The sequence below is a fragment of the Chelonia mydas genome, chromosome 18 (assembly GCF_015237465.2).
Source record: "Chelonia mydas isolate rCheMyd1 chromosome 18, rCheMyd1.pri.v2, whole genome shotgun sequence".
NCBI lineage: Eukaryota > Metazoa > Chordata > Testudines > Cheloniidae > Chelonia > Chelonia mydas.
The window spans coordinates 4,305,370-4,330,164 of record NC_051258.2 but is presented as its reverse complement, the minus strand read 5'-3'; the positions used below and the strand labels follow the sequence as shown (position 1 = coordinate 4,330,164).

The 24,795-nt window shown below is 52.9% G+C and overlaps 1 protein-coding gene and 1 long non-coding RNA gene across 3 annotated transcripts in view; both read right to left on the bottom strand.

Annotated features, from left to right (window-relative positions):
- EPHA8 (EPH receptor A8) overlaps positions 1 to 13,619 on the bottom strand; it is a 134,786-nt gene extending 121,167 nt beyond the window's left edge. For both annotated transcript variants that reach the window (XM_037881305.2, XM_037881306.2), the window contains exon 1: positions 13,334 to 13,619. In XM_037881305.2, coding sequence (XP_037737233.2) covers positions 13,334 to 13,403 — 70 coding nt within the window. In that variant the 5' untranslated portion in view covers positions 13,404 to 13,619. The remainder of the gene's footprint in view (positions 1 to 13,333) is intronic.
- Positions 13,620 to 20,158: 6,539 nt separating this feature from the next.
- Positions 20,159 to 24,061, bottom strand: LOC122463277. Its single transcript, XR_006286471.1, has 4 exons — positions 23,923 to 24,061; positions 22,568 to 22,732; positions 21,999 to 22,073; positions 20,159 to 20,947 (listed from the first exon to the last, which is right to left on the bottom strand). It is a non-coding gene; the product is annotated as an uncharacterized LOC122463277 (long non-coding RNA).
- Positions 24,062 to 24,795: the final 734 nt, after the last annotated feature.

Here is a 24,795-nt window from a genome sequence, read left to right as displayed (position 1 = left end):
ACGGGCCTGCTCCTTCCCCTGCCCGGCTCGCTTGTCAGCGCGCCCCTGGCTGGCGAGTGTGGGAATCCGAAGAAGGGCTACGGCTTGTTATACGTTCAGGGCAGGAGACTGAGGAGGGGGTGGGAAAACCCAGTGGGCTGGAGGTGAAATAAGCAGCTCCATGGAACCGTTCAAGGCCCGGAGGCGTGAGACAAGGGGAAGGAGAAGGAACCCTCAGGAGCCATGGGAGAGGACAGGCATTGTGGGAGCAGATGGAGCCCGGGAGGGCCAGTGAGTGGAGGGGTCGCTGCTGCACTTGCCCCATCAGCAGGGAGAGGACACGGCTAGTACCAGTGGGCTGGGCAGCGCTTTGTGCTGGGAGAGCCCAGCAGCAGGCCACTGGGAAGAAGGATGGGTGGATAGAGGTAACAGCCCTGCGCTGTGGGAGCGTGGCCCTGGGCGTGGCTGACCTTAGTCTGTGGGGAGAGAAGTTATGGGTGCCCATGCAGGCTCCTGAAGGGAGAGCGGAAGGGAGGAGGCCTGAGTTGGGGACTGAATCAGCTGGGGCAGGAGCCCAGAGAATGAGATTCATGTCTGGCCAAACCCATAAAGTTGAGCTTCAAGAGGGAAAGGCTGAGGATCGGAGCTGGGGAGGGAAGGGGGCAGGAGAGAGGCTGAGCTGTGGAGGCTGTCGACCAGACTCCAGTGAGGAAGCGGCTAGCAGGAATGGGGAGTGGATCCCCTCTTCTTCCCCAGAGGAATCTCCTGATCCAGGTCATTGGATCCAGTGCCCGTGAAATATGGGAGTAGAGACTGCCCCAGTGAGGTGGTGATCAGGAGCTGAGCTGCCATGTGGTGTCCCTCATGCTGACTTTGCTGCGTGAGGGGGGTGCTGGCCCCACAGGGCAGCTGTGTGTGTGACATGCCAGAGGGCCAGCAGAGACCCAGAGCCCAGGACAATGCCTGGTCGAAAGACAGAGAAGATGAAAGAGCCCTGGGTGCTCTCAGGAGTGGCTCCTTTAAGTGATTATGAAAACTCTTGATGAGCAGCATCTGCCACGGAGCTCGCCAGGAGAAAGGAGCCTGGAGCAGCACAGGGCAGCGTCTCACGCTAAGAGTCGTGCACTAGCAAGAAGAGAGAGCTCTCAGTAGCGAGAGCACAGACAGAGCCTCCCAGGCACTCGGGCTCCCCAATCGCACTGGGTGCAGGGGGAGCAGTAGCTTGAAAAATGAGCCTTGTTTTCTTTACTCTCAGCTCCACCGTGATGCAATCACACTTCTCTCCTTTCTAACAGAGCCTAACCAGCTCTGGACTGTGCACGGCGGTTGACAAGATTCAGCTCTGTTCCATTCAGAGACTCTTTGCAAACCAGAAGCACGAGTTACGCATCGTTTGGGTTTTTAGTAAAGTTCTGCTGAAAATAGTCCAAGCAATGCTCAGCCAGTTGGCTGCTCTGTGCGCTGCCTTAGCTCTGCTTTTTGTACATCCTTCAACAGTTCTTACTGCACCTCTGCAGAGTGCTCACACAGACAATGTTTCCAAAAGGAGCCACAGATTTTGGGTGCCCAAGTCAAGACACCAGCCCCCTGGGCGTCATCAGTCATGCTGAGCACCCCAGCGCCAGCCAAAGTCTGGGGGAGCGGTGGGGTCTCAGAACATGGGAAAGTCAAGCCCCAGGTGTCTTGAGAAAAATCTGAGACACCCACATTGGAAACCCCTTTGAAACTGATCCCTTCCCGCCCGGAACGAGAGACATGGGAACAACTAGGAGCATTTCGTAGGTTTGGCTCAGAAGCACTCACCTGAACTTCACCCCTTTGCACAAATACAAATGATGGGTTTGCAAACACGCTGAGCACAAATGTGGTATTTATCCGCTCCAGCGTGTGAGAATAATTTCCACCACAATCTGCTCAGTTCTCTTTCCTCCGAGGGCTAGATAAGGTGTGACCCCTGGTCCGGGATGGTGGAGTGGCGGGAAGGAGAACACTCCATGCACAATCTGCACCATCAGGGATCCTATTTTACTGGAAAAATCTTTATATTAATAACAAAGTGCAGTTCAGCTTTACTGTCCAGCACCACCTGCTGGCAAGCCTGTCAAATCTCAAGGCCTTCTCCTGCAAACCTGCATGTGTGTAAGGTTACTTGAGTAGTGCCAAGGGGGTCACTCAGCTGCGGAGTTTCATCTATCAGTATTTGCAGGATTGGGCCCATAACTGGTCAATTTTTCCATCTGCTCTCGTTGCTCAGTCCGGGGACGGGGGCGGAGATGGAGTGTTGATTTCCCTTTAAGCAGGACCCTCTCTTCAGTGACAATCCCCACAAAACTCATCCTCTGCTGGCTGGTTTTGGTGCAGCCCACGCACTAAGAACTTCTGGGCAGATTATCCCTCCTTTCGAAAACCTTTTCTTCCCCTAGCTCCTTGAGTTACCGATTGGCAGCATCCCTCTGTACGCATGCTCTGCCTTGCCAGGATCTGAAGTGAACAGGTTTGCCTTAAATTCTTTTAATCAAACCTCTTGCTGGTTGATCCCAAGCAATAGAGATGAGGATTTTCAAAGGTGCCCAACTCCCATGGGATTTGGGCTCATCATTCCCTTGGGCTGCTTTGGAAATCCCAGCCTTAGTGCATCAATCCTCTGGGTCAGGTCAGCTCCCAACCTTTATTCTCTCATTCCTCTCCTGCCTGATGGCAATACTGCGACATTTGTCACCTGACACCAATGCTGCGCTTTGCTGCCCTTTCCCCTGGATTCTGGAGCTCTACATTGAATGGGCAGAGGTGTGAGAGTGGTGAGTGATCTGGGATGCCTCCATTTTTGGATGTCCAAGTCTGAGGCACCTAGGCCCAGATCTTCAAATGTATTCAAGGCACCTAACTCTCATTGGAATCACTGGGAATTAGGCGCCTAAATACCTTTGAGGATCTGAGTCCTGGTACATGCTTTTCAGAGGAGCCCCACAGGCTCCTACTGGCTTTATCTGGACTTGCTGATGCTCGGTATCCACTTGGAGGTAATCAAACTCTGTGGCCACTTTGCAAAAGTGTGACGTCCGTGTGTTCAGAGACATGTTGCTGGGTTTCAATTTAAATTTCCTGGATATGTTCACACCTAGTCTTTCAGAAGTCATCACTCTAGTAGGCACAGGACCTACTGATACAGGTTCTTACACCACATGGTTCAGAATCACTACTATACACACTCTGTAGGTACGCTATCAAGTGTGCACAGCAGTTCCTGTAATCTGTACGGTCGCTGTGTCGGGGTCCTGGCAAGAGGTGTGGCAGAAAGTGGTTCATCCTTCACAACTGCAGCTGTTTTAGGGGTGATGCCTGCCTGGTCCTTCTGCCCGGATCCCCATGAGAAGGACAAGGCAGCATGTTTTCAGGCTGTCTCAACATGTCCCTACTACGGACGCATCCCACAGTGGAATTTCTTAGAGCTAATGCTCTTTTTACTTTGCATGTGCAATACTTGAAAAAATTATTTGCAGTGCCCAGCATTCTCGCCCGAGACCAATGTTCCCAACAGGTTGCTCTCGGTAACTTCCCGTGCCACTTGGGGCTACTAGTTTTGTGTACCCATGGAGCTCAGCTCTCCCTTTAATATTGCACCGAACCCACACGTAGACGCCCTGGCCTTTTATACCTGCTATAATCCAGCAGTTTTTCTCCTGTCTATAGTCTACAGATGTGGAGGTTGCAAGTCAAATTCAGCACTGGTGTAAGGCAATTCAACCTCCAATGATGTTAATGGGAATTTACTCACAGAGGTGAATTTGGCCCTGTACATTTCAGCTAAACCATTTATCTTAGGGAAACGAAAAGTGTGTTACACTTTTATGAGCCACTGAAAGTGCATTTCAGCAATCTTTGCTTCAGGAGCCCCAGAGTTCGGTAGCAGCGTATCCCAGTGGTGCCCCAGGTGGAGGGGCAGCCGGGGCAAATGGTGCTGTGACCACAGGGAATATGTTCCTATACGGCAGAGCGCAGGAGAGTCCCCCGAGAACACGACTTCTGGTGGCTCAGGCTCACACACTTTGTGGATAAAAGAGAGGGAAGACTCCCCAGCCGAGGGAGACCGGGGTCCCTGTGGAAGCAGGGGGCTTGAGTGACTGGAACTGTACACAGTATTCCAAAGGAGGTTTTACCAGTGCCATGTACAATGGCGTTAATACTGCTCTATCTCTACTGGAAATGCCTCACCTGATACAGCCTAGAAACATATTTGCCTTTTTCACAGACACATCACACTGTTAGCTCATAGTAATCCTATGATTAGGGTGACCAGATGTTCTGATTTTATAGGGACAGTCCCTATTTTGCGGTCTTTTTCTTATATAGGCTCCTATTACCCCCCACCCCTGTCCCAATTTTTCACACTTGCTGTCTGGTCACCCTACCTATGATCAGCCCACACACCCCAGTCTCTCTCCTCCTCTGTCACTTCCAACTGATGAGCCCCCTGCTTGTGGATTGTTCACTGAGAAATTTAGATTTTTTCAAATATGTTTGTTAGTCATAATCATTTGAAGGACACGTCTTGGGGACGTGATTCAGTCCATTAGGGGTTTGTCCACTATTTGCTTTGATTACACCTTTAATGATGTGCTATGTGGCATTCACTGTCCGATTGGTCACCCTACAGTGGTCACCCCATTGGGGCATTTCTACCCCTAGGTTGGAATTTTTAGAGCTGGTTGAAATTTTTTCAATGGAAAGGATTTTTTCCTCAGAAAAATAAATTTTTAATTGACATTTTTTACAACAGTTATCAACACTGTTAACAATTTTTAGGATTTTTTTGCAAAAATGTTCATGTTAATTTCAAAACAAATTCTATTGAATGATTCTTGAATTCGTTATCAAAATGGTTATTCACATAACTGGGGTTTTGGTAACCAATAAACAGAACACTTTTGGTAATGAATTTAATTTATCTTCAAGTTTGATTTAAATTTATATTTATCATTATATATGTTTATATTTATCAAAATAGTTATCCACATTTGTCATTTACCAAAAACTGGATTTTCAGTACACAGCAAATTGAAATAATTATTTTGATAAAACAAAAACTGTGAAAAAAATTCTTGAAAACTACGTCCATTTTGAACTCTGCAAGATGAAAATAACTCCAACATTTTTGTAAACATTTGTTTTCAGTTTTGAACCAGCTTTAGAAAATACTATTAACAGGAGAAATTAAACAGCCTTTAAGATGTGCTCAGACCCCATTCTAGCATGAACCCTTTGGCACCCCCATAGAGTCACACCAGTCTCTGCTTTCCACCAACATTCTTGTAAACAGAAAACAACAACAAAATAAAACAACAAAACCACTCATGCAGGCATTCACAGGAAACAAAGAACAGGGTTTGCAAATTTTGTCCAAGCCAATTCATAGGTTTTATTCAAAAATTCACAAGTCCTTTTTGCACTGTTCATTCATCTCTAATGATCTACAGGAAGAAAATCTTTGTTATTTTCCCTATTCCTAAATGCTAAAACTGAACGTAGCATCCTCAAAGCATTACAGCCGTAAAAGCCATTCCCTCTCTCTTTCAGATATTTACTAGGTGAATGATCGCTTCCTCATCACCACTGGAAGCAGGGCTGAAAAAATAATGCACACTGAATAAATTATCGGATGAATTTTGCCTCATTTTCTATCTGAGCACAGAGCCCATTAATGAGATTAGAACTGGAAGATTAGGAGGGGAGAGAGGAGTCTGTGAAATGATCTCTCCATTAAGCTGTGGTCCACATGATGCTCCCATTTAGGCACCACAATAAAAGAGCCAAGTTTTCAAAAGAACACTAAACACTGAGCTCTTTTGAAAATATGACCCCAGCTGTGTGAAGGAGCTGACCACTTACAAATCTGGGCCTGAGCACTTTTGAAAATCTGCTCCTGTAAGCAAAGCCCATTAGGCAACTTGGAGAATCCCTCTGTTAGCTGTCTAGAGGGTTTCCCCCTGTTGCTCTATTTTACAAGTTAGATTTGTACAATGGGAATTACCAGGATCACTCTTCCCTTCTTCTTTGAAGACTGGTACCTGTATTTGCTATTCTCTAACTCAGGGCACATCACCACTTTCCTTGATTTTTCAGAAATAGCTATCAGTAGCATTTTCTCTTCTCCCCTCACCTGCCCCCACCTCCCTTCTCCCCTATGACTGGAGGGGTGTTAATGGGCCACTTCACCTCGAATGGTCCCCTGAAATATGGGTTAACTATTTATGCTGAACAATCTGTCCCACCTTGTATTTAGCTGTGACACTCTGAGCACATTTCCCAGATCGGAAGAAGAGCTTGAAAACTTCCCACCAGAAGAAATGAGTCCAATAAAAGATATGATCTCATCCACATTGTCTCTCTAATATCCTGGGACCAACATGGCTCCAACAACACCGTGAGTATCAGTAACACAGTAAATTCATCTGCTGCTTCTCTAAATACCCAGGCATGCATTTAATCCCAGACAGCTAATTTGGGCATGTTCAGATTATACAAATGCTTCCTCAGCTCAGGTGTGATTATGTTACGAGTTTTGAAGCAGATTGCAGATTTGAAGCATTGATTGATATCAATGGGGATTTCTGATTAAAACCAGATGATAGAATATGGCCTATATTCTTTGTCAATAGTTATTTTTACAGGTTCTTCTGCACTCACTAATTGACCAAATTACTTTCCCCTCTTTTTCTGCCTGAAGATAGATTTTCAAACAAGTTCAGTATCTCTACTATTTCAGAGTGATCATTAATTTCTTCCTCTTCCTCTTTTATCAATGGATCTAGTGCTGGCCTGTCTCCGTAGTGTTTCCTTTTCCCCTGATATATTTGATAAATGCCCTCATTCCCCCATTGGCTGCGTTAACTCATTCTGATCACTGGCTGCCTGTAACTTTTCCCTTCAAGCTTTAATTGACTCTCAGCTTTCCTGTTTACTTGCCTTTAACACTATCCTGGTCACTCCTGGTTCCTTGCACAGGAAGGGTATTATGGTTATGTCCAATACAACATAAATATGCAACATCACCGAGTCCTGATGCTGCATAGGAAGGTCTGAAACAAATCAGACCACGCTATGAGCCCAGGTTGGCAATACACAGGATGAACCCAGGATAACTGCACAATCACGGCTCTCTGGCATGGAGTAGTCTGCATAGCCCAGTCGCCTTTGTTCCTGGAGCACCATCCTCTGCCTTTGGGACTCTATTGGGGTGCTGTGATCTCCACATGAGTGCAGAAAGCAGCTAGCAGTTAGTACCTTGCTTATCCATCTGGAGAGGCTGTGATGGGTAAATGTGCTCCAGGCTGCAATCAGAGCGGATGGAGGAGAAAGCTGGGCAGCTTAAATGGAGCTGCTTCCCTTTTACAGAGATGCCAAGGGGCTACATTTAGGTGCACCACTTATCAGTCACTCCCTGCCGCAAAGGGAAGCACGCATGGGATGTCCCACAAGAGATGCGATGAGGGACACAGACAAAGATATGCATGCACACACCTATCTACACAGACAGACATATAATAATAATGCCCTCCCCAAAGTCCCTTAGGGGATGCAGTGGTATTATAAACACATTCATGCCTATAGCGGTAGCACTTTAAACACTGCTGTCACTTTGAAAGACTCCACTGGTTTGACAGATCTTTCCTAAACTTGAGAGGAAGAATGCAGGGCTGCTGGTAGCTCTCAGGCCAGAGGAAACACTGTAAGTAGAGTGGGTTGAAAATGTTTTGACAGAACAATTTTCCATATGAACATGCAGATTTGTCAAAAATCAAAATATTTTGTAGGAACACATCATTACTGAAGAAATGTTTGATAGGAAAAAGTCAAGATGAATCTTGCAACTGTTTTATTTCATTTTGAAAAGGTCGAAACATTAAGTTTCAGTGAGATAAAAATGTTTCGTTTCAGTTTTATTGTTTTGATTCGTTTCATTTTGACTATTTATTAATTACATTATATTATCCAAACAGAACATTTCATTTTATTGAAACATTATGGGTCCATGATGCTGAAGCAAAAGTTTTCAGAATTTTTGCTCTGTGGGAAATTTTGGCTTTTAGTTCTGATTTGGAACAAAAATGATTTTTCAAAATGTCAGCATTTCCTGCACAACAGAAAAAGAATTTGCCTTCTCCAAACAGCTTGTTTGAAGTTCATCACTGAACAAGTCATATCAGCCCCCCCACCCACAACACACATCCGACAGCCCCAATCCTGCAAAGACCTAGCTCAGGGGAACTACTGACAGGCATTAAGTTACCCACAGCTGTCAGTCTTTGCAAGATTGGGTCCTCATATGTAGGCAGAATCCTTGAGCGTGGGGAAGGGCCCTGCAGGTGAAAAATTGAGCTCTTGTTCAATCCCTTTGGAAAGAGAGGGCTTGTTAGGTTTTGGTGGAATGGAAGGAAGAGCAGCCTGGGGCAACTTCTCCATCTTACACACACAAACACACCCAAGACCCTCTGCACGCACACACCCAATGCATGCACGTTAAACTAATTGATGCAGATGTGACTGAGAAGGACTCTCTGCTCTGCAGCTGCACTTTCCACCTTCTGGATTTACACCAGGTTCTAGCGCTCAGAATAAAATCAACTAGATCTCTGAACAATTCACCCCTCACACAGTGCACACAGGGGCAGTGATGCCAGGTGCCCACTGTGCCCAGCAGGTTGGTCACTCGGGGATGGTGGGAAGCATTCCAGGGAGCGGTGTCACTCTGGCACAGAGGCTCCGGTGGGCTGTGGCTTGCCCGACTGCATGTGGGATGCAGACACCTGAGGGCCCAGATTACAGGCTACAGATTACGGTGGCTAAATGCAAATTAGACCCTCCGGTGCCAGGAATGGAGCCCAGTGCCCGTCAACTGCTCTCTGTACCCCATTCACACCTGAGGAAGAGAGTTTGGGGAGAGAGCTACACGGGCTTTGATTCTTATTGTAGTGTCTGAGTCTGGAGCAGTATTAGGATGTGTGTGGGGAGGGGAACGCTGGCGGGAGAAGGTTAGACTAAGGTGGAGTGGCCAAGGTCCTTACAGGATGAGTGGCTAGGACAAAGGAGGGAGTGGGAAGGGGGATGGGAAGTCTGTGGAGAGAGGGCTGAGCCAGGGTGGGGTCAAAGGAATCCAGACAGGACTATGTGCAAGGGTGCTGGGCCAATGTGTGTAATGGCGGTGCTGAGAGCCATTGAACCAAACTGTAAACCCTGTATAGAATGGAAACCACCCCACTGCCGCACCCCCGGCTGCAAGTGATTTCCATTATATCCAGGGTTTACAGTTTGGTTCAATGGATCTCAGCAATAAAAATTGTTCCAGCCCCCCTGCCTATGACTCTGAAGCAGGATGATAGGGTTGGGTAGGGGGCCTGAAAGCGGGCACACGAGGGTGCTGAGCTGCAAAACGTGGGCAGTAAAAACCCAACCGCAAAATTGTCCCTCTCTAGAACAATTCAGCCCTAACAGACCTACCCCCGCCCAGTATAACCCTGCTCCAGGGAACTACCCCCATTCCAGGAAACTATCCCCACCCAGTATAATCCCACCCCGGGAACTACCCCCACCCAGTATAACCCTGCCCCGGGGAACTACCCCCTCCCAGTATAACCCCGCCCCGGGGAACTACCCCCGCCCAGTATAACCCTGCCCCGGGGAACTACCCCCGCCCAGTATAACCCTGCCCCGGGGAACTACCCCCGCCCAGTATAACCCTGCCCCGGGGAACTACCCCCGCCCAGTATAACCCTGCCCCGGGGAACTACCCCCGCCCAGTATAAGCCACCCCATACCGAGTGTAATCCTGGCTCCATACACACATGCCTGCCCAGTGTATCCTGGGTGCCACACACACACATAACCCTCGGGGGTAGGTCATAGCACTGTCAGGCACAGACATGGCCCCACGAAACCACCACTGCCCAGTGCACCCCAGGCTCCACTGACACATCACTGCCCTTTGTAGCTCTGGCCCCACGGATACATCACTGTCCTGTGTGCGGGCAGCGGAGCAGTCACATCCCTGCCCCCAGCTACCCTGGCACCAGGAACAGATCCTTGCTCCGTATAACCAGAGGAGCAGAAATACTTTGCAGCTGAATATAAATGTGCCACCATGGCTGAGCCCCAGCCTCATATAACCCCTGTGCCATGGGTACCCATTATACACTGGGCATCACAGGCTCATCAATGGCCGGGCATCCAAGACACATCAAGGCGCTTTGTACCCCCTGCATCCCAGACTGTCATATCCCTGGCATCATGGGCACATACGTGCTCAATATAATCTGAAAAGACTGGCAGAGTTCTGCCCATTGTAGTCCCAGAACCACAGTCACATCCCAGCCCAGTGTAACCCTGGCACTGTGCTAGTCCCTGGCACTACATTTATTGCCTGCTATGATTCTGGCAACACAGACCTTGCTGCCAGCTTTTACCCAGGCAGCATTGACACATCTCTGCCCCACAGAAATCTGGTACCATGGACATATCCCTGCCCCACATTACCCTGGCATCAGCCACACTCAGCTACCAAGGATATTGCAGCATCAGAATCAATCAGTGCCCAGCATGTCCATGGCACCGCTAACAGGCCACTGGTCAGCGTAACCCTGGAACCATAGACACTGGGATCGCTGTGGTCCCACGGACAACTCTGCCTGGTATTTTCCCAACACCACTGACAATATGCTGCCCAGTCTAACCCTGCCAACACAGACCTAACCCTGCCTGGCATTCCCCCACATCACTCCAATATCACTGACACCACAGACTCCTCGCTGCCCAGTACCATATCTCCCCATCACATGATCCACGCGTACCCCAGTCCCCACAGTCCAGCATTCCCCAGTGTGAGCCCCGCAGCAACAAATCAAAGCTCTCCCACCATTTCAAAGCTGCAAACAAGCGGTGGGGTTTGGGGCAAGGGTCTGGGGTCTGAGGACGAGGGCAGATGAATGCACGAGAGTCAGGTCAGTCCCTGCTGGATCAGAATCCAGTCCCTGGTCCCAGAGAAGTTAGCAGTGTGAGCGAGAAGCCTGCCAATGGTCTCAACTCTTGGTACCTCTGTGGCTGATCAAAGGGTGGGGGGCCTGCCCCTGTCTGAGCAGCCAGGCAACCAGCAGTGCTGCGAGATCTGCGGTGTGGGGAAACGGGCACATGGGGCCAGGGGATGAATGTGGGTAAAGGGATGAGTGAAGCTGGGCTACGGGAGAGCTCACCTGGCCATGAGACCGAGCTAGTCTGGCAGGGACACAGAAAGCCTCCCAGCTGGGGAACCCAGCCCAGCACACAGCTGTCTCCAGTGGCGCTTGCTCAAACACCTGCCACCCGGGAGCCATTTGCGTGGGGATGGGTTCAACAGGGACTCTGCTAAGACCTGAGCTGCCCCGGTGGCACAGCAGGGTGAGGGCCCCTGCGCACGGGCCACCCCTGGGGCAACAAGGGGTCAGCTGAAGCCTGGTAAGGATATGGCGACACTGCAGGCCTGGGAGACAGACTCACGCTAGCAGGGCTCAAGCTAGCACAGGGAAAACAGCCATGTGGATGGTGCGGCTCCGGCTGCAGCTCGGTCCCCCACACGCATCTCACCCCCTAGGCGTGAGTCCCTGGCAGGGGGAGACTCAGGGGAAAGGGCAGCCCAGCCCCACGTTGAGCCACAGGGCCAGGGTGACAGGACTCTGTCGATACAGGGCTTGCACATTGTTATCTGAGCAAGACAGTGACCGATCCCCCAGGGTGAGCTGGTGGCAATGCCTCTGACTGCTGGGGGGCCCAGATCCACAGTGGTGTTGGCCAGGGCGAGATGTGGGGAAGAACTCCAGCGGCAGTCGCGTACCTTTCCTGCACCACAGCCGGACCCCAGCACATCCAGCACTGCCTCCTCTCCAGAGGACCTTTCCCAGGGGGCAGGCTGCCTGAGGCCGTGCCCCTAGGGACCTGCTCTCCTCCCTCCATACTAAGCTGGTTCCCAGCCAGCACGCTCCAGAGGCAGCTGAATTTCCAGCCCCCGCCTCACTCTCCTCCCTGTGCTGTAAAGAAGCCAGCACATGGGGATGTTCCCAGGAGCACAAGGCAATGGAGAGCAGCTTCCCTGGCTTCGCTGCCTGGGAGCTGAGATGCTCTGTCTGGGGGCAGGGTTAGCTGAGCTCAGGTGCCCAGCACTGGGGTTAGTGTAGCCGCAGTGCTGCCCAGGCTCGCTGGCTGCTGCCCTTCGTGTGGCTGCTGAGAGGGCAGGGACAGCCCAGCAGGCAGCTCTGTGTAACGGGAGCTGGCACGGGGCTCTGGGGGCAGGGAGCTCCAAAGTGTGTGTGGTGGGGGCAGCAAAGGGTCACACACCCAGCAAACAATGTAATTAAAATGGAGCCGGGTGGCCACAGGGCACTATCTGACCCAAGCTGCAGGTCCCAGATTATGAGCCATCCACCCCCGCCCCCCCCCCATGCACTTTTTTCCAGACCACTTTAAACACCACCTTTGAGTAAGAGGAGAAAGTTAGCACTTGGGCTCCACTGCTAGGATTCCCCTATGGCAAAGAGAAGCAAGAAACCAGCCAGGTAGCTGGGCAGCAGGGGGGTCAGGGACAGGGGTGATGGACCTAGGGGTAGAAAAACCCGCATAGAGATGAGGGAACTGGGCAGCAAGGCTAGAGGAGTGCTGGGCCACAGGGAATGGGGAGAACCACTGCTCTCAGGGTGGGGATGTTTGGCCACCCAGTGTGGAGGGTGCCAGGTGAGGCTGGCAGACGGGGCAGCAGGGAAGGGGAGAGAGGCTGGGGAAGATGGTAGCTGGGGCAGCAGCGATCTCATGGAAAGGCAGCCCAGACCCTGTGATCAGCGCTGTGGGGGCGATAGGCAGCTGGAGGGTCAGAGATGGCCCAAGGATGCCGGGGCTGCAGGGGACAGAGGCAGCAGGAATGGTTCTGCCAGCGCCCAGGGGAGCCGGGCGGGGCCGGGCTGGGGAGCTGCGCTGCAGGGTCCCTGGAGGCTTCACAGCTGGCCACGTTGGAAGTTTCTGCCGTTCCCTCTGGCCGCGTCCCCCGGGGGGTGCCCGTCTGCACCGCCCGCTCTGTCCCTCCAACGCCCCCAGCACCGACCGCCCCAGCCCCACGGTCCGGCGCGCAGATGCCCGGCTCCGCTTTGCGCTGTAGCGCGGGCAGCGGAGACCGCCGCGGTTCCGGCTGCTCCGCCCGGCCCGGCAGGCCCTTGGCATGTGCCACGAAGTCCTCTTGCCCGGCGCTGAAGTTGGGCCGCAGAACTCGGGCACCCGGGCGCCCGGCGCAGCGAGCGGTGCCAGCCCGGCCCCTGCCCGCCCTCGCCGGGCCACCGGCTCCTACCTTCGCTGGTGGCGGCCGAGGCACAGGCGGCGATGGCGAGGAGCAGCGGCAGCGGGGGCGGCCGGGCCATGGTCCGCGGCGCGGCGGGGGCCGGGGCAGCCCGCCTGGCCGCGCTCCTGCGGGCGCTGGCGCGGGGCGGTCGGCGCAGCCCAGCCGAGCCGGCGGCACTTTCACACTCTTGCTCGCCTACACCCAGGCAAGCTGCATGGGGGGCGGGAGCGAACTGCCCGTCACCGCCCAGAAGCCAATGGGATTCCCGGGTTTCAGAGAGCCCCCCTTGTGACGGCGGCTCCATCCTCGGGCCGGGCTCCCTCTACCCCGGGCTCCTGCTGCTGAAACCGACCCCGGCGCTCGCTGGCCCCGGCTCAGCGCGGGGCAGGCTGCCGGGACGCCCAGCGTTACAGCCACCGCCTCCTGGGCAGGGGCCGCAAGGTGGCTGCGCTGCCCCCTGTCCCGGGCGGACCGTGCCCGGGACGCGCAGCAGGGCGAGGGCCGGCTGGGAGAGAGAGGCGGTGGATGGGCGCCGGACAGAAGAAGCCGAGCTCTCAAGGCGATCCCTCCTGTGGCGAGCCCGGGCTGGGGTGCAGGGGGGGGGCGGGCTTTGGGAGAGGCTGGAAAGTTCTTGCAAAGGTTCTCCTGAGTCCCAGGGCTAGCGTTTCTTCCGCAGCTGAGGGGGAGGGAGTGGCCCTCCAGGATAAATCCCACACGTCTGGGGATGGACCAGAGCACGCCAGCGGGGCGGACTCTATGGGAGGGTTTTCTCTGAGCCCAGCACCCTGCTGCCCAGAGATGCACACTCTGGGCTCTCACTCTGGTGCGTCTCTTGTTCTCTTTGGCCTGGTCTAGACGGGGAGCAAGGTGTTAACTGACAGGGTAGAATGAAGTGCAGTTTAAAAAGGTGTCAGCCCAACTACCCTGTTTCGAAACGTGTCTGTACTAGGAGCGAACACACTCTAGAGCAGCGCTGAATCAACACGTGTTAGCTAGGACCTTTCCCTGGCCTGGCCACGATTCCAAACGAAAGGCCATTCTGCCAGAAGGGACAGGGCAGCACTTTGCGCACGGACTGGTCTTGCAACTGCTGCTCCCGCCACTGTCAGGGCAGCAGGCTGGGCTGGTAATGCGGGTGCTGTAGTGTTTGTATGGTGCAGTGGTCCGATGGTGCTGGGAGAACGCAGACGCTGGCAGATACAATGGTCAGCCCTGAAAACCCAGCATTTGCCAACAGCTGCCACAGTTGTTTCCTGGACTAAGTATGCTCTCCGATCTGTGCCAGGAGTAACCACTGGCAAATCGTGACATCTGAATGCATTTAATGTGCTCAGTATTGTCAGCTAGACACAAACTGCAGACAGGCCTGTCCCAGATTGCTTAGTCTGGACAAGACAGCTGCAGACAGCCGGACCCAGCCAGATGCGGACAGGGGGCGCTAGGAAGCCCAGAAAAGGGAGTGGCTGAGATCTTTAGTCCAATGATTAGTGTCCCATTTGAAGCCTATTTCAGCACATAGCACCAGCTGCTGTGTCACTCCTAGGACCCACTCCGGTCCTCACCCCAGTCCGGATGAGTAGCGTAGAACGTGAGTCTTTTGGGGGGATCTGAGGAGACACCATTGCTCATGAAGGAGGGGCTGCTTTTCAACTCTTCCCTCTGCAGTACGTACTTCTGTAGTGTGGGACCAGTCCACCGTGGAGTAATCCCACGGCCACCCGGACAGCTGCACCAGGGACAGTGAGACCATCCACCAGCTCAGGCTCACTTACTGAGATACAAAATCTTTCTCTTCCTCTTGAATGTCGGGGGCAGGGCAGATCCCTCCTGCCTCAGTGGGGAGTCCCCTCTTGTCCTGGGTTAGGTACTGGGACTGGGAGGACCGCTGTTGTCTGGGTCTCAGGGAATAGAGACCTGGCTGGCCCACTCCTCCAGCTGATGCTGCTTCTCTTGTTGGCAAAGGCATTTTCCTTCAGAGGGCCCTGGAGACTTTTATAGTCCATCCACAGCAGGTGAATGGGAGTGCTCCAGCCTCACAAGGTGCTGTGTGTGGGGGCTGACAGGGTCCTGGTGCTCGGGGCTGGATGCAACACCACCATTGGGGGGAGGGATAGCTCAGTGGTTTGAGCATTGGCCTGCTAAACCCAGGGTTAAATCCTTGAGGGGCCATTTAGGGATCTGGAGCAAAAATTGGGGATTGGTCCTGCTTTGAGCAGGGCATTGGACTAGATGATCTCCTGAGGTCCCTTCCAATCCTGATATTCTATGATTGGCTTCCTGAGGGCCTGATCCACTTCGAACACCTCCTAGGGGAGGTGCCCTTGCTGCAGAGAATGCTAGCCCTTCCTCTCCCAGTGCAGGTTCAACAATTCCCCCTTCAGTGAAATGAATCCGGAATCTGTCTAGGCATTTCCCCTGCACTCAGCATTGGAATGGCCTTGAGGTACCAGTCCCCACCAACTTGTTCGTGGCCTGTCCCCCTGGGTAGCTGGCTGTCTGGAGATGGGCCATAGAGCAACTGTGTCATCAGGGGCTTCATGGGATCAGCCTTCAGTTTAAGTCTGGGTCAGGGCTCTAGCCATGGTCAGGTTTAGGGGCAGGGCCACATTTGTGCTCAGGAACAGAGAGAATTAAAGGTAGGGACAGTGTCAGGATTAGTCCTTAGGGTTAGGATCAGGATTAGGGCTCTAGCTGGATGGAGTTAGAGTTCAGATCATGCTAGAGGGGAATTTGGAGCTGTCTCACTGCGATGAGGCTCAGGGTGCTTCCCCCTAGTGGTGCTGGCCTAGGTAGGGTCAGGTGATCAGTCCCCTCAACCCCATCATTTATTAAGAGGATCCGGGGATCCCTTTTCCTATTGGAATTGCCTGTTCCCCAGGCACTGGGTAGGGCTGAGCTGGGACCTATCAGTACAGATTGTGTGGGCCTTTGTTTTCAGCATGTAAAGCACAAGGAAATGAAGGGTTCAGCCATCCCCCGTAAGGCAGGGTTGCACTGACCATTAGACTCTGTATTAATTCTGCACCAAAAAATTAAAAATTCTGTGCCAAAAATTAAAAATTCTGCACAATTCTGCATATTTTATTTGTCAAAATAACACAATATAAACACACCAGTTTCAATTATGTTGGTAGTTTGTTTCAGAATACCTGTCTGCAAGTATGTCTGTAACAATATAGACAAAAAACATTCAGAAAACATTTTTTGGGGACAGATTCCTTACTAAGCATATTAATACAGAACTTTGAGTAATTCATTTAAACTACAATACAGAATGGTATTTCTGCATCCCTCAGAAGCAGTGCAAAGTCTTGGGGGAGTCAGGGTAACGGAGGAGCTGTGGGAGAGGAAAGGACTGGAAGTGGTCCTGAAGGATTGTTGGGTGTGGGTGGGAGAAGTATGGAACAGTTTCTTTTGGGGGAGGATTGTTAGGGAGTTGGAGAGCCTCCCCCATGCAGACCCTGGTTGACCCCGAGCCTCTCCCATTCAGTCAGGCATATTGGGCCCTGTCCCCATGTGATCCTCAGTCCCCCCACCCCCATCCCCATGTAGCCCTGGAGCCCCTGCTCCCCCATTCTCATGTGGCCCTGGAGCCCCCGCTCCCATTCAGCCCCAGGCTCAATGCTGGCACCCCACTAGCTCCTGAACCTGTGCCCTAGTCTTTCCCCCCAGTAGCCCTTCTGAACCCATCTATGTATGACACCCCTCCCAGCAGCCCTGTGTGCCCCACTCTGGCTCCAGGGGCAGGCTGCTGTAATGAACACAGCTGGCTGCTAGCTGTTACTGTAGGTCAGCCAGCTGTTCTGGTGCCACTGCGGCCTCTGGTGAGAGAAAGGTGGAACTGCAACACTTCTTGGCCGAATGTATTTTCTGCGGGGGAAAAATGCTGCACGCGACATGAATTCTGTGCATGTGCAGTGGTGCAGAATTCCCACAGGAGTACTATATCATAGAATCATAGAAGATTAGGGTTGCAAGAGACCTCAGGAGGTCATCTAGTCCAACCCCCTGCTCAAAACAGGACCAACACCCACTAAACCATCCCAGCCAGGGCTTTGTCAAGACAGTCTTAAAAACCTCTAAGGATGGAGATTCCACCACCTCCCTAGGTAACCCATTCCAGTGCTTTACCACCCTCCTAGTGAAATAGTGTTTCCTAATATCCAACCTAGACCTCCCCCACTGCAGCTTGAGACCATTGCTCCTTGTTCTGTCATCTGCCACCACTGAGAACAGCCAAACTCTATCCTCTTGGGAACTGCCCTTCAGGTAGTTGAAGGCTGCTATCAAATCCCCCCTCACTCTTCTCTTCTGCAGACTAAACAATCCCAGTTCCCTCAGCTTCTCCTCATATGTCATGTGCCCCAGCCCCCTGCTCATTTTCATTGCCTTCCACTTGACTCTCTCCAATTTGTCCACATCCTTTCTGTAGTGGGCGGGCCCAAAACTGGACACAGTACTCCAGATGTGGCCTCACCAGTGCCGAATAGAGGGGGTGTGATGAGCTGCCAAAAGCTGAAGAACCGGGTTCCTTCAGTTGCTCCGGGTCTTCGGCAGCCCTAAAGGACCTGCCGCTGAAGTGCTGCCGAAGACCCAGAGCTAGTGATGGACCTGCCACCAAAGTGCCTCCGAAGATACGGAGCACCACTGGGTGAGTAAAAATTGCCTAAAGCCAACTAGACATCGAGCTATTGATCACTACCCATTGAGCCCGACAATCTAGCCAGCTTTCTGTCCACCTTACAGGCCATTCATCCAATCCATACTTTTTTAAGTTGCTGGCAAGAATACTGTGGGAGACCGTATCAAAAGCTTTGCTCAAGTCAAGATATATCACGTCCACCACTTTCCCCATATCCACAGAGCCAGCTATCTCATCATGGAAGGCAATCAGTTTGGCTAGGCATGACTTGCCCTTGGTGAATCCATGTTGAGTGTTCCAGAGCACCTTCCTCTCCTCCAAGTGTTTCAGAATGGTTTCCTTGAGGACCTGCTCCGTGATTTTCCAGGAACTGAGGTGAGTCTATTCCCTGGATCCTCCTTCTTCGCTTTTTTAAAGATGGGCACTATATTTGCCTTTTTCTAATCATCCGGGACCTCCCCCAACCACCACGAGTTTTCAAAGATAATGGCCAATGGCTCTGCAATCACATCCGCCAACTCCCTCAGCACCCTCGGATGCATCAGGGCTTGTGCACGTCCAGCCTTTCTAAATAGTCCTGAACCTGGTCTTTGACCACTGAGGGCTGCTCCTTTGCATTCAGCCTCAGCATCTGGGAACAGGAGATCCCAGAGGTATTTACACTGAGTGGAGCATTGCTGAACCTGGCTTCTGCCAGCCTTCCCTTCTGTAGAACTAGAAAGGAGAGGTGCCCACCCATGGCAGACTATGGCACTGGGTCAGCTCCACCCCACAGTCCTGCAGAAGGGAGTCATCTGCATGTCAGTACCCCAGTACACCCCTCCTTGGCAATAGTGGGGGGATGAGCCACCCCCAGCAGGCCATTGGCTCACTGTGCCATTGGACTTGGCTTGTCCCAAGTCACATCCATGGCAAGCTGCTCACACTGTCTGGGCTCCTCATGGGGCTGTGCTGGATGCTCCCGATAACTTCCGCATCCCTGTACCAATGAGCAGAAGTGCCCATGCTGGATGGTCTCTTTGTGGTGAATCTTGTGGGTAACTTGTTTTCTAATAGTGCAGAAGCACAGTGGTGTCTCCATGGCACTGTACCCAGATACCTTGGGTCATCCCTGCTTCACAGCACTGGTGAGAGAGGGTGCCCACATCGCTACCTGGTCACTCAGGTGAAGACTTTCAAAGTGCAGCTTCCACTTCAGAGGCGCTGGATTAGGTTAGGTCTCCAGGCACGTATTCTGCCAGGCTCATGTAGCACCCAGCCAGCCCAGGGTGGAACAGCATTCACATAGGGATTCCTCCCACCCAATGTCTGTCCCAACCAGCACTCCCTCGCCTACCCCCTTAGCCACCCACCCCATCCCTGTAAGTTCTGCCTCCATCCTACCCTCGGAGCCTGGCTCCTCCCTGGGGCAGCTCCTAGAGGGTCCCTGGCTCCCCAGCGCAGCCAGGGTGCAATTTACACCCGTGAGGCAGCCCATACCAGAGTGGCCAGCTGCAGGCAACGTCTCCCCACAGGGCAGTGGTTCCCAAACTTTAACAGACCTCGAACCCCTTTCACTAAATTGTGAAATCTTGTGAACCCTCTCCTAAAAATGAATATTTCCAGGGATTTAAGTTTAAATTTCCTCTGCACTTTGCACTGCGTGGGGCTCCTGCTGCTGGACCCCGTTGACCACCCCGGTCAACTGAGCTCCACTAAGCTTGGGCTGCAGGTCCCGCTGACCGCCGGGGCTTGGGCTGCCAGCCCCAACTCCCCGGCCCTGCTCTCCCTGGGGCTTGGGCTGCCAGCCCTGCAGCAGTGTCCCACCTGCTGCCTCCAATGCCCGGGGTCCTCTGGCTGCCATTAGTGAAATTTTTCTGGCGAACCCCCTGTAAAGTTTCGTGAACCCCATTTTGGGAACCACTGCAACAGGGTAGTATGCAAGCTTGCACGGTGCTGTTGCTATTGCCCTCTGCTGGATGGGGCTGGTCCTGCACCCAGCACCCAGTGATTTCCACTTGGCCCCACTGCCTGGAGGCCTGGGATGTTATCTGATCCTATTGTGGGGCAGAGCTGGAGAATTTCCCAGATGGGGTTCACAAGGGAGCAGGATGTTATGAGCTCCAGCTCTGTGGGCTGTGTGTGCATGTGCATGCCTGTGTGGGCAGTCATGGGTCACTGCAGCTTGTCAGTCCTTCTCTGGAAAACGTCAGGCAGATCATCGCTCTGAGCCACTCAGATAGGCAGGCAAGGAGAACCAGGCCACAGAGAGGGGGCAGGGCAGGTCCGGGCACAGTCTCCTCCCACTGCCATTGTGTGTGCTTCCTGCCCCAGCAGCACCGGCCCGCCGGGGCTCACTGGACTCCGGCAGGCCTCGGTGTCTGTCAGGGACAGGGTGTCTGTCAGCCGTCTGCTGGGGGTATTTATAGAGCGTCCATCACCAGAGCATTGGGTCCAACTGGCTGAGAACCTGATCCTTCCAGGTCTTGTTGCCTTACCAAAGCCCAGCACCACAGGGGACAGATGGGACACAGGTAGGGAAGGTTGGAAGAAATGGTAATGAGTCCCTGAGTCACGGGGGGAGGGGCAGGAGAGCCAGGAGAGAGGTGTGCTGGGTTCAGCTGTGTCCCATTGGCAGGGATTAAGTGGCTCTGACAGTGTCTTTCAGAGACCCCTGTTCCTGCCCCCACTGGCTCCTTCCTGTGGAGTCCCAGCTCCCTCCGGCCAGCCCAGTGTGTGGGAACTCTGCAGACCCTGCCTGGACCCAATAAAACTCCTCTTTCCCCACTCAGCCGCCAGCTCCTCCAAGAACCCGGGACTAAGCCCTGGGTCCCATGCTTGGGCAGGGGAGGTGCGGTGGGTGCTGCCTTCACCCCGCTGCCCCTCCCTCCAGCAGCGAGCTCTCGCTGTCGCTGTCACACGTCCTCCGGCTGTGGCTCTGCCGCTTCCTCGGTGTATCTCTTGTTATCCGCAGCGTCCCCTGGACGTGGTTCTGCACCTGACTGCCACGGAGACAGGGAGGATATTTTTAGATGCAGGAGAGAAAGGAAGACAGTTGAAACTAATAATTCCTCTGGGGGCTCCCTCCCTTCAGGACAGTTAACACTTAGCAGCCCAGCAGCCCAGACTGGGCCTGCAGTACTGCTGCTCTGAGCCAGGCCAGGGCAGGGGCCCCTCTGCCATGCCGTCGGCCCAAGCTTTGCACCAAGGGTCCAGCAGTCACACCCTAGAAGGGCCCTTGGGAGCATCCTTCCACCCTCCCAGTGCATCCCGGTCTTGGAAGCACCCAGCATCAGGTCTGTGATGATGCTATAGAAATGTCTGTGTCAGGCTCGGTTTCCCGGCTGGGCTGCCCTTCAGAGCTGGGGCTGAAGAAGGAAAGTCCTGACCCTCCCTCCTCCCATGTCAGCCCCACCTGGTCTCTTCAATCTTAGCAACTTCTGGATCAATAGGGTCAGCCCAGTAACAAACTGCCGGGGTGCAGCTGCATCTCCTGGCTCCATCGCAGCCTCCCACTCTGCTCTCTCCCCCCTGAGCCTGGGCTGCCCGTCGGTAGCTGGGAGGCAGCTTTCTGCTGGGCAGTGCAAGTGGAAGCTGGTGATTGAGTCATTAAGTGAACAGCACCACCTCCAGGAGCACTCACTCAGCTGCTCCTCCATCCCCTACCCGTTCTCTTTGCTCTGTATCAGAAAGGCTGCAGCAGAGTGGGCGTTCCAGCCAGACTCAGTTCTCTGCCAGGCGGGACTGGTGGTTGAATGGCAGTCCTGCGCTTTAGGAGGGATTGGTGCAGCGCACTGCTGGGGGTTAAAGGGATGCAGGCAGAGCGCTAGAGACCACAGGTGTGAGAGGCGTATGTCTGCTGGGCGCCTGCGCAGACTGAGAACCTGAGACGTGCCCTCAGGTTGGAAAGAGTGCCAAGGCTGCACATCTGTCTGGGTCTCTCCTGCCAAGTGCCCTGCCGGGTCTCCTGTGCAGGAGGAGGAGTTTGAGAAGCAGCCAGAGCACATGGCTCTCAGGGAGTACCAGACTCCAAGGAGCCAGCCCGGCTCTTACCTGGTCACTGGTAAACCCTGCGACTGCCCCTCCCTGGATACGAGACATGTTTCCATCCTGCTCCTGAGCTTCCAGCTGGGAGGAGGGAGGATAGGACAAGAGGAGGGAGGCTCTGAGCTTGAGCTGTACTCAAAGACTCTGAAAACCCAGCCCCTTGCACCTCCCCACACTGACATGGGCCTCCCTTCACAGGGTGTGAGCAGCGGAGGAATCAGCCTGTGGAGCTGGGGCACAGAAAGGGTGCCCCAGGCCCTCCAGGCTCCCTCCCTCTTTTCCCTTCTCGTGCACACACTAGGGACTGTTTTAAAACTGACATTTTATTAAACGTAGTATCCCAAACCAAGCCCCCAGCTTGCACACATCCCAGCGCTGTGAGTCCCTCTGGACGGGAGTACATCAAACTCTGCTGCCACAATCGGAGCTGTCCCCTTTGACCTGCTGAGCAGCTCCAGCCCCTAAAGGGACAGGGTACAGGTCCATGCATCCCTGGCATTCCCTTACTCAAAAATACGATCATCCCGACATTGCTTTTACCAAACCGTAACATTCAGTTCATCCAGTCAACTCACCAGCAGTCGTGTGTGAGTTGCACCTACTCATAACTGGTGCTCTTAGGTGAATCTTTGGGCCTGTCTCCGTCACAAGTTTGGGAGCCAATGGTGGACACATCTATATCTCCCTTCAGTTTATTCCACATAATAGGATGTTTCTGTCGCCATTGTAGTTTCACTGTCCTGCAGAACAGAGTGTGAGCTGTTTTAATTCCCAAAGCTATTCATATCTTATGAAATAACAATCCCTATGTATCGGTGGGACAGTCATGGAATTCCAAGTCACTGCCATGTGGTATGCCAGTTAGAAAAATATCCATAACAACAAACTATCCAGAACTATAAAGCCCTCCGTTTAGAGCAGCAGCCACACCAGAAGTCAGTATCACTTGTTTACCTAAATGCCATCAGTCTTGGGGCTAGAATGCAGAACAACCTACCCGCAGAGGAGCTGAACCTGGCCAAAGAAGTCACAGGGAAGTAAAAGATTGCGGAGAACTCTAACACCTCCTTTTCCATCTTCTCTTCTGTTCCAGAGACTGGACTATCCCCTTTCCTTTCCCATGCTGCATGGATATTATTGTCCCAGTAGGATCTTAATTTTCCTGGTCCCTCTCTTGGAAAGATTCCTCACAAGTACTTGGTCTCCTGGCAAGGGGGCAGCACCAGGCCCCTTTTGACCATAGTGATTCTGACCACAAGCCCTGATTTCTGAGTACTTTTGTTGCCAGTTAATAAGCTTTCATCTATTGTTTCCATTTCTCGGTGTAATCTGTATTGTCCCAGCTGCAGATTCAGAGTTTATAGGGAAACCAAATGTGATGTCGACGGGCAGACATGGGGACCTTCCACAGAGTGAGAAGAAGGGTGGAAATCTTCTCTGCTCCCAGGTTATGCTGGCCTCTCTGTCACACTCAGTTCACCTCTGTCACCTGTCTGGAGCAGGCCTCTGAAAGGAAGCCCTGCACGGGATGGCTGATGTTGAAAGGAAGCCTGTAGGAGCGTATTCACTGGGGCAAAGGCAATAAACCCCCAAGTGCTGCTATGGGGCTTTCTGTACCAGGATGCCTGAGGGAAATGAGCTAATGAGCCCCACCCTCCCATCTGGACCCATTCAGCTACCAGCCTAAAGTGCCTTCTTCCTCTTTCTCCTTTCCCTCTTTGAGCCTGTTCCTGCCAGCATCCCCTAGTTACGCCACTGCCTAGTCCCTGCTGGAGCTATGAGGGGGAAGCCATCACGGTGCCATGCTGGGCCCTTGCAGGGGAAGCAATGTGCCTCTCCGAGGCTGGGATGGCCCTAGGAGCTAGCTGGGGCCCTAGGACAGGTCAGAGCAGCCTTAGAGCCGCTTCCCTTGCACACAGACTGCAATTACCTCAGTGGGCCATCGAATCTGCTGGAGATAACTGGAGTTCAGGGATACCCCTGCCTTCCCAGGTGCCTCCTTCTGGGAGGGCTCCTGCAGGGTCCTGTGTATTTCTGGTTATGCCAATGCTGTGCCTGCCAGGGAGGCACAGCCGCCAGGGGTACTCCCAGGGAGGCCTTACAGCCATCGCAGGGGTATATTTCCCCAGCCCCAAGCAGTCCAGGTGGCTGCTTCATGCCCTTGAACAAGGCTCCACCTGTGAGTCCCAGAAGGTGCAGCTGGTGAGTGCTCTCAGCTTCTCACCAAGGCAAGGAGGAGGCCTTTCAATTACCCTGAGCAGGCAGTGTGCTCCTTTCATTAACACGCCCCCCACCCGGAAAGGGGCCTGCCCCTTTCGGCCTGCCCCTTGGTGCACTGTCATTAGGGGGCATTGCGAGTGATGGCCTCTCTCCGGAGTGCCAGGGGCCCCTGGTAGGCGCAGCAATCAGTGCTTGATTAATTCAGGTCAGGGCTGCTGAGGCCTGGTGCTCTCTTCTCCCTTGTCATTACCAGAAATTGTGTGTATTAATATCCTTTATATGAAAAAAATAATCTTATCATAATTTTGCCTGGTTAATGGAGATGATTTGGAATTGGAATTCAGACAAACATAAGCCAGGAGTGCTGGCTGAAGAAGGGGGGAGAGTTTAAGGAAGGCTTTATGGTAATATCCCTCGTTCCCTTATCAGTGAGGATATTAAACGTATTGAAATGCTAAACAGCTCTTTAATGCCTGGCTCTGATTTTCATTAAACGGGAGGAGGATGAGCAAGCGAGAATGGGATACTGTAGTGTTCTCTCTCGAAGAAATTCTGATTGCTGGATATGAAAGGTATTAATGTC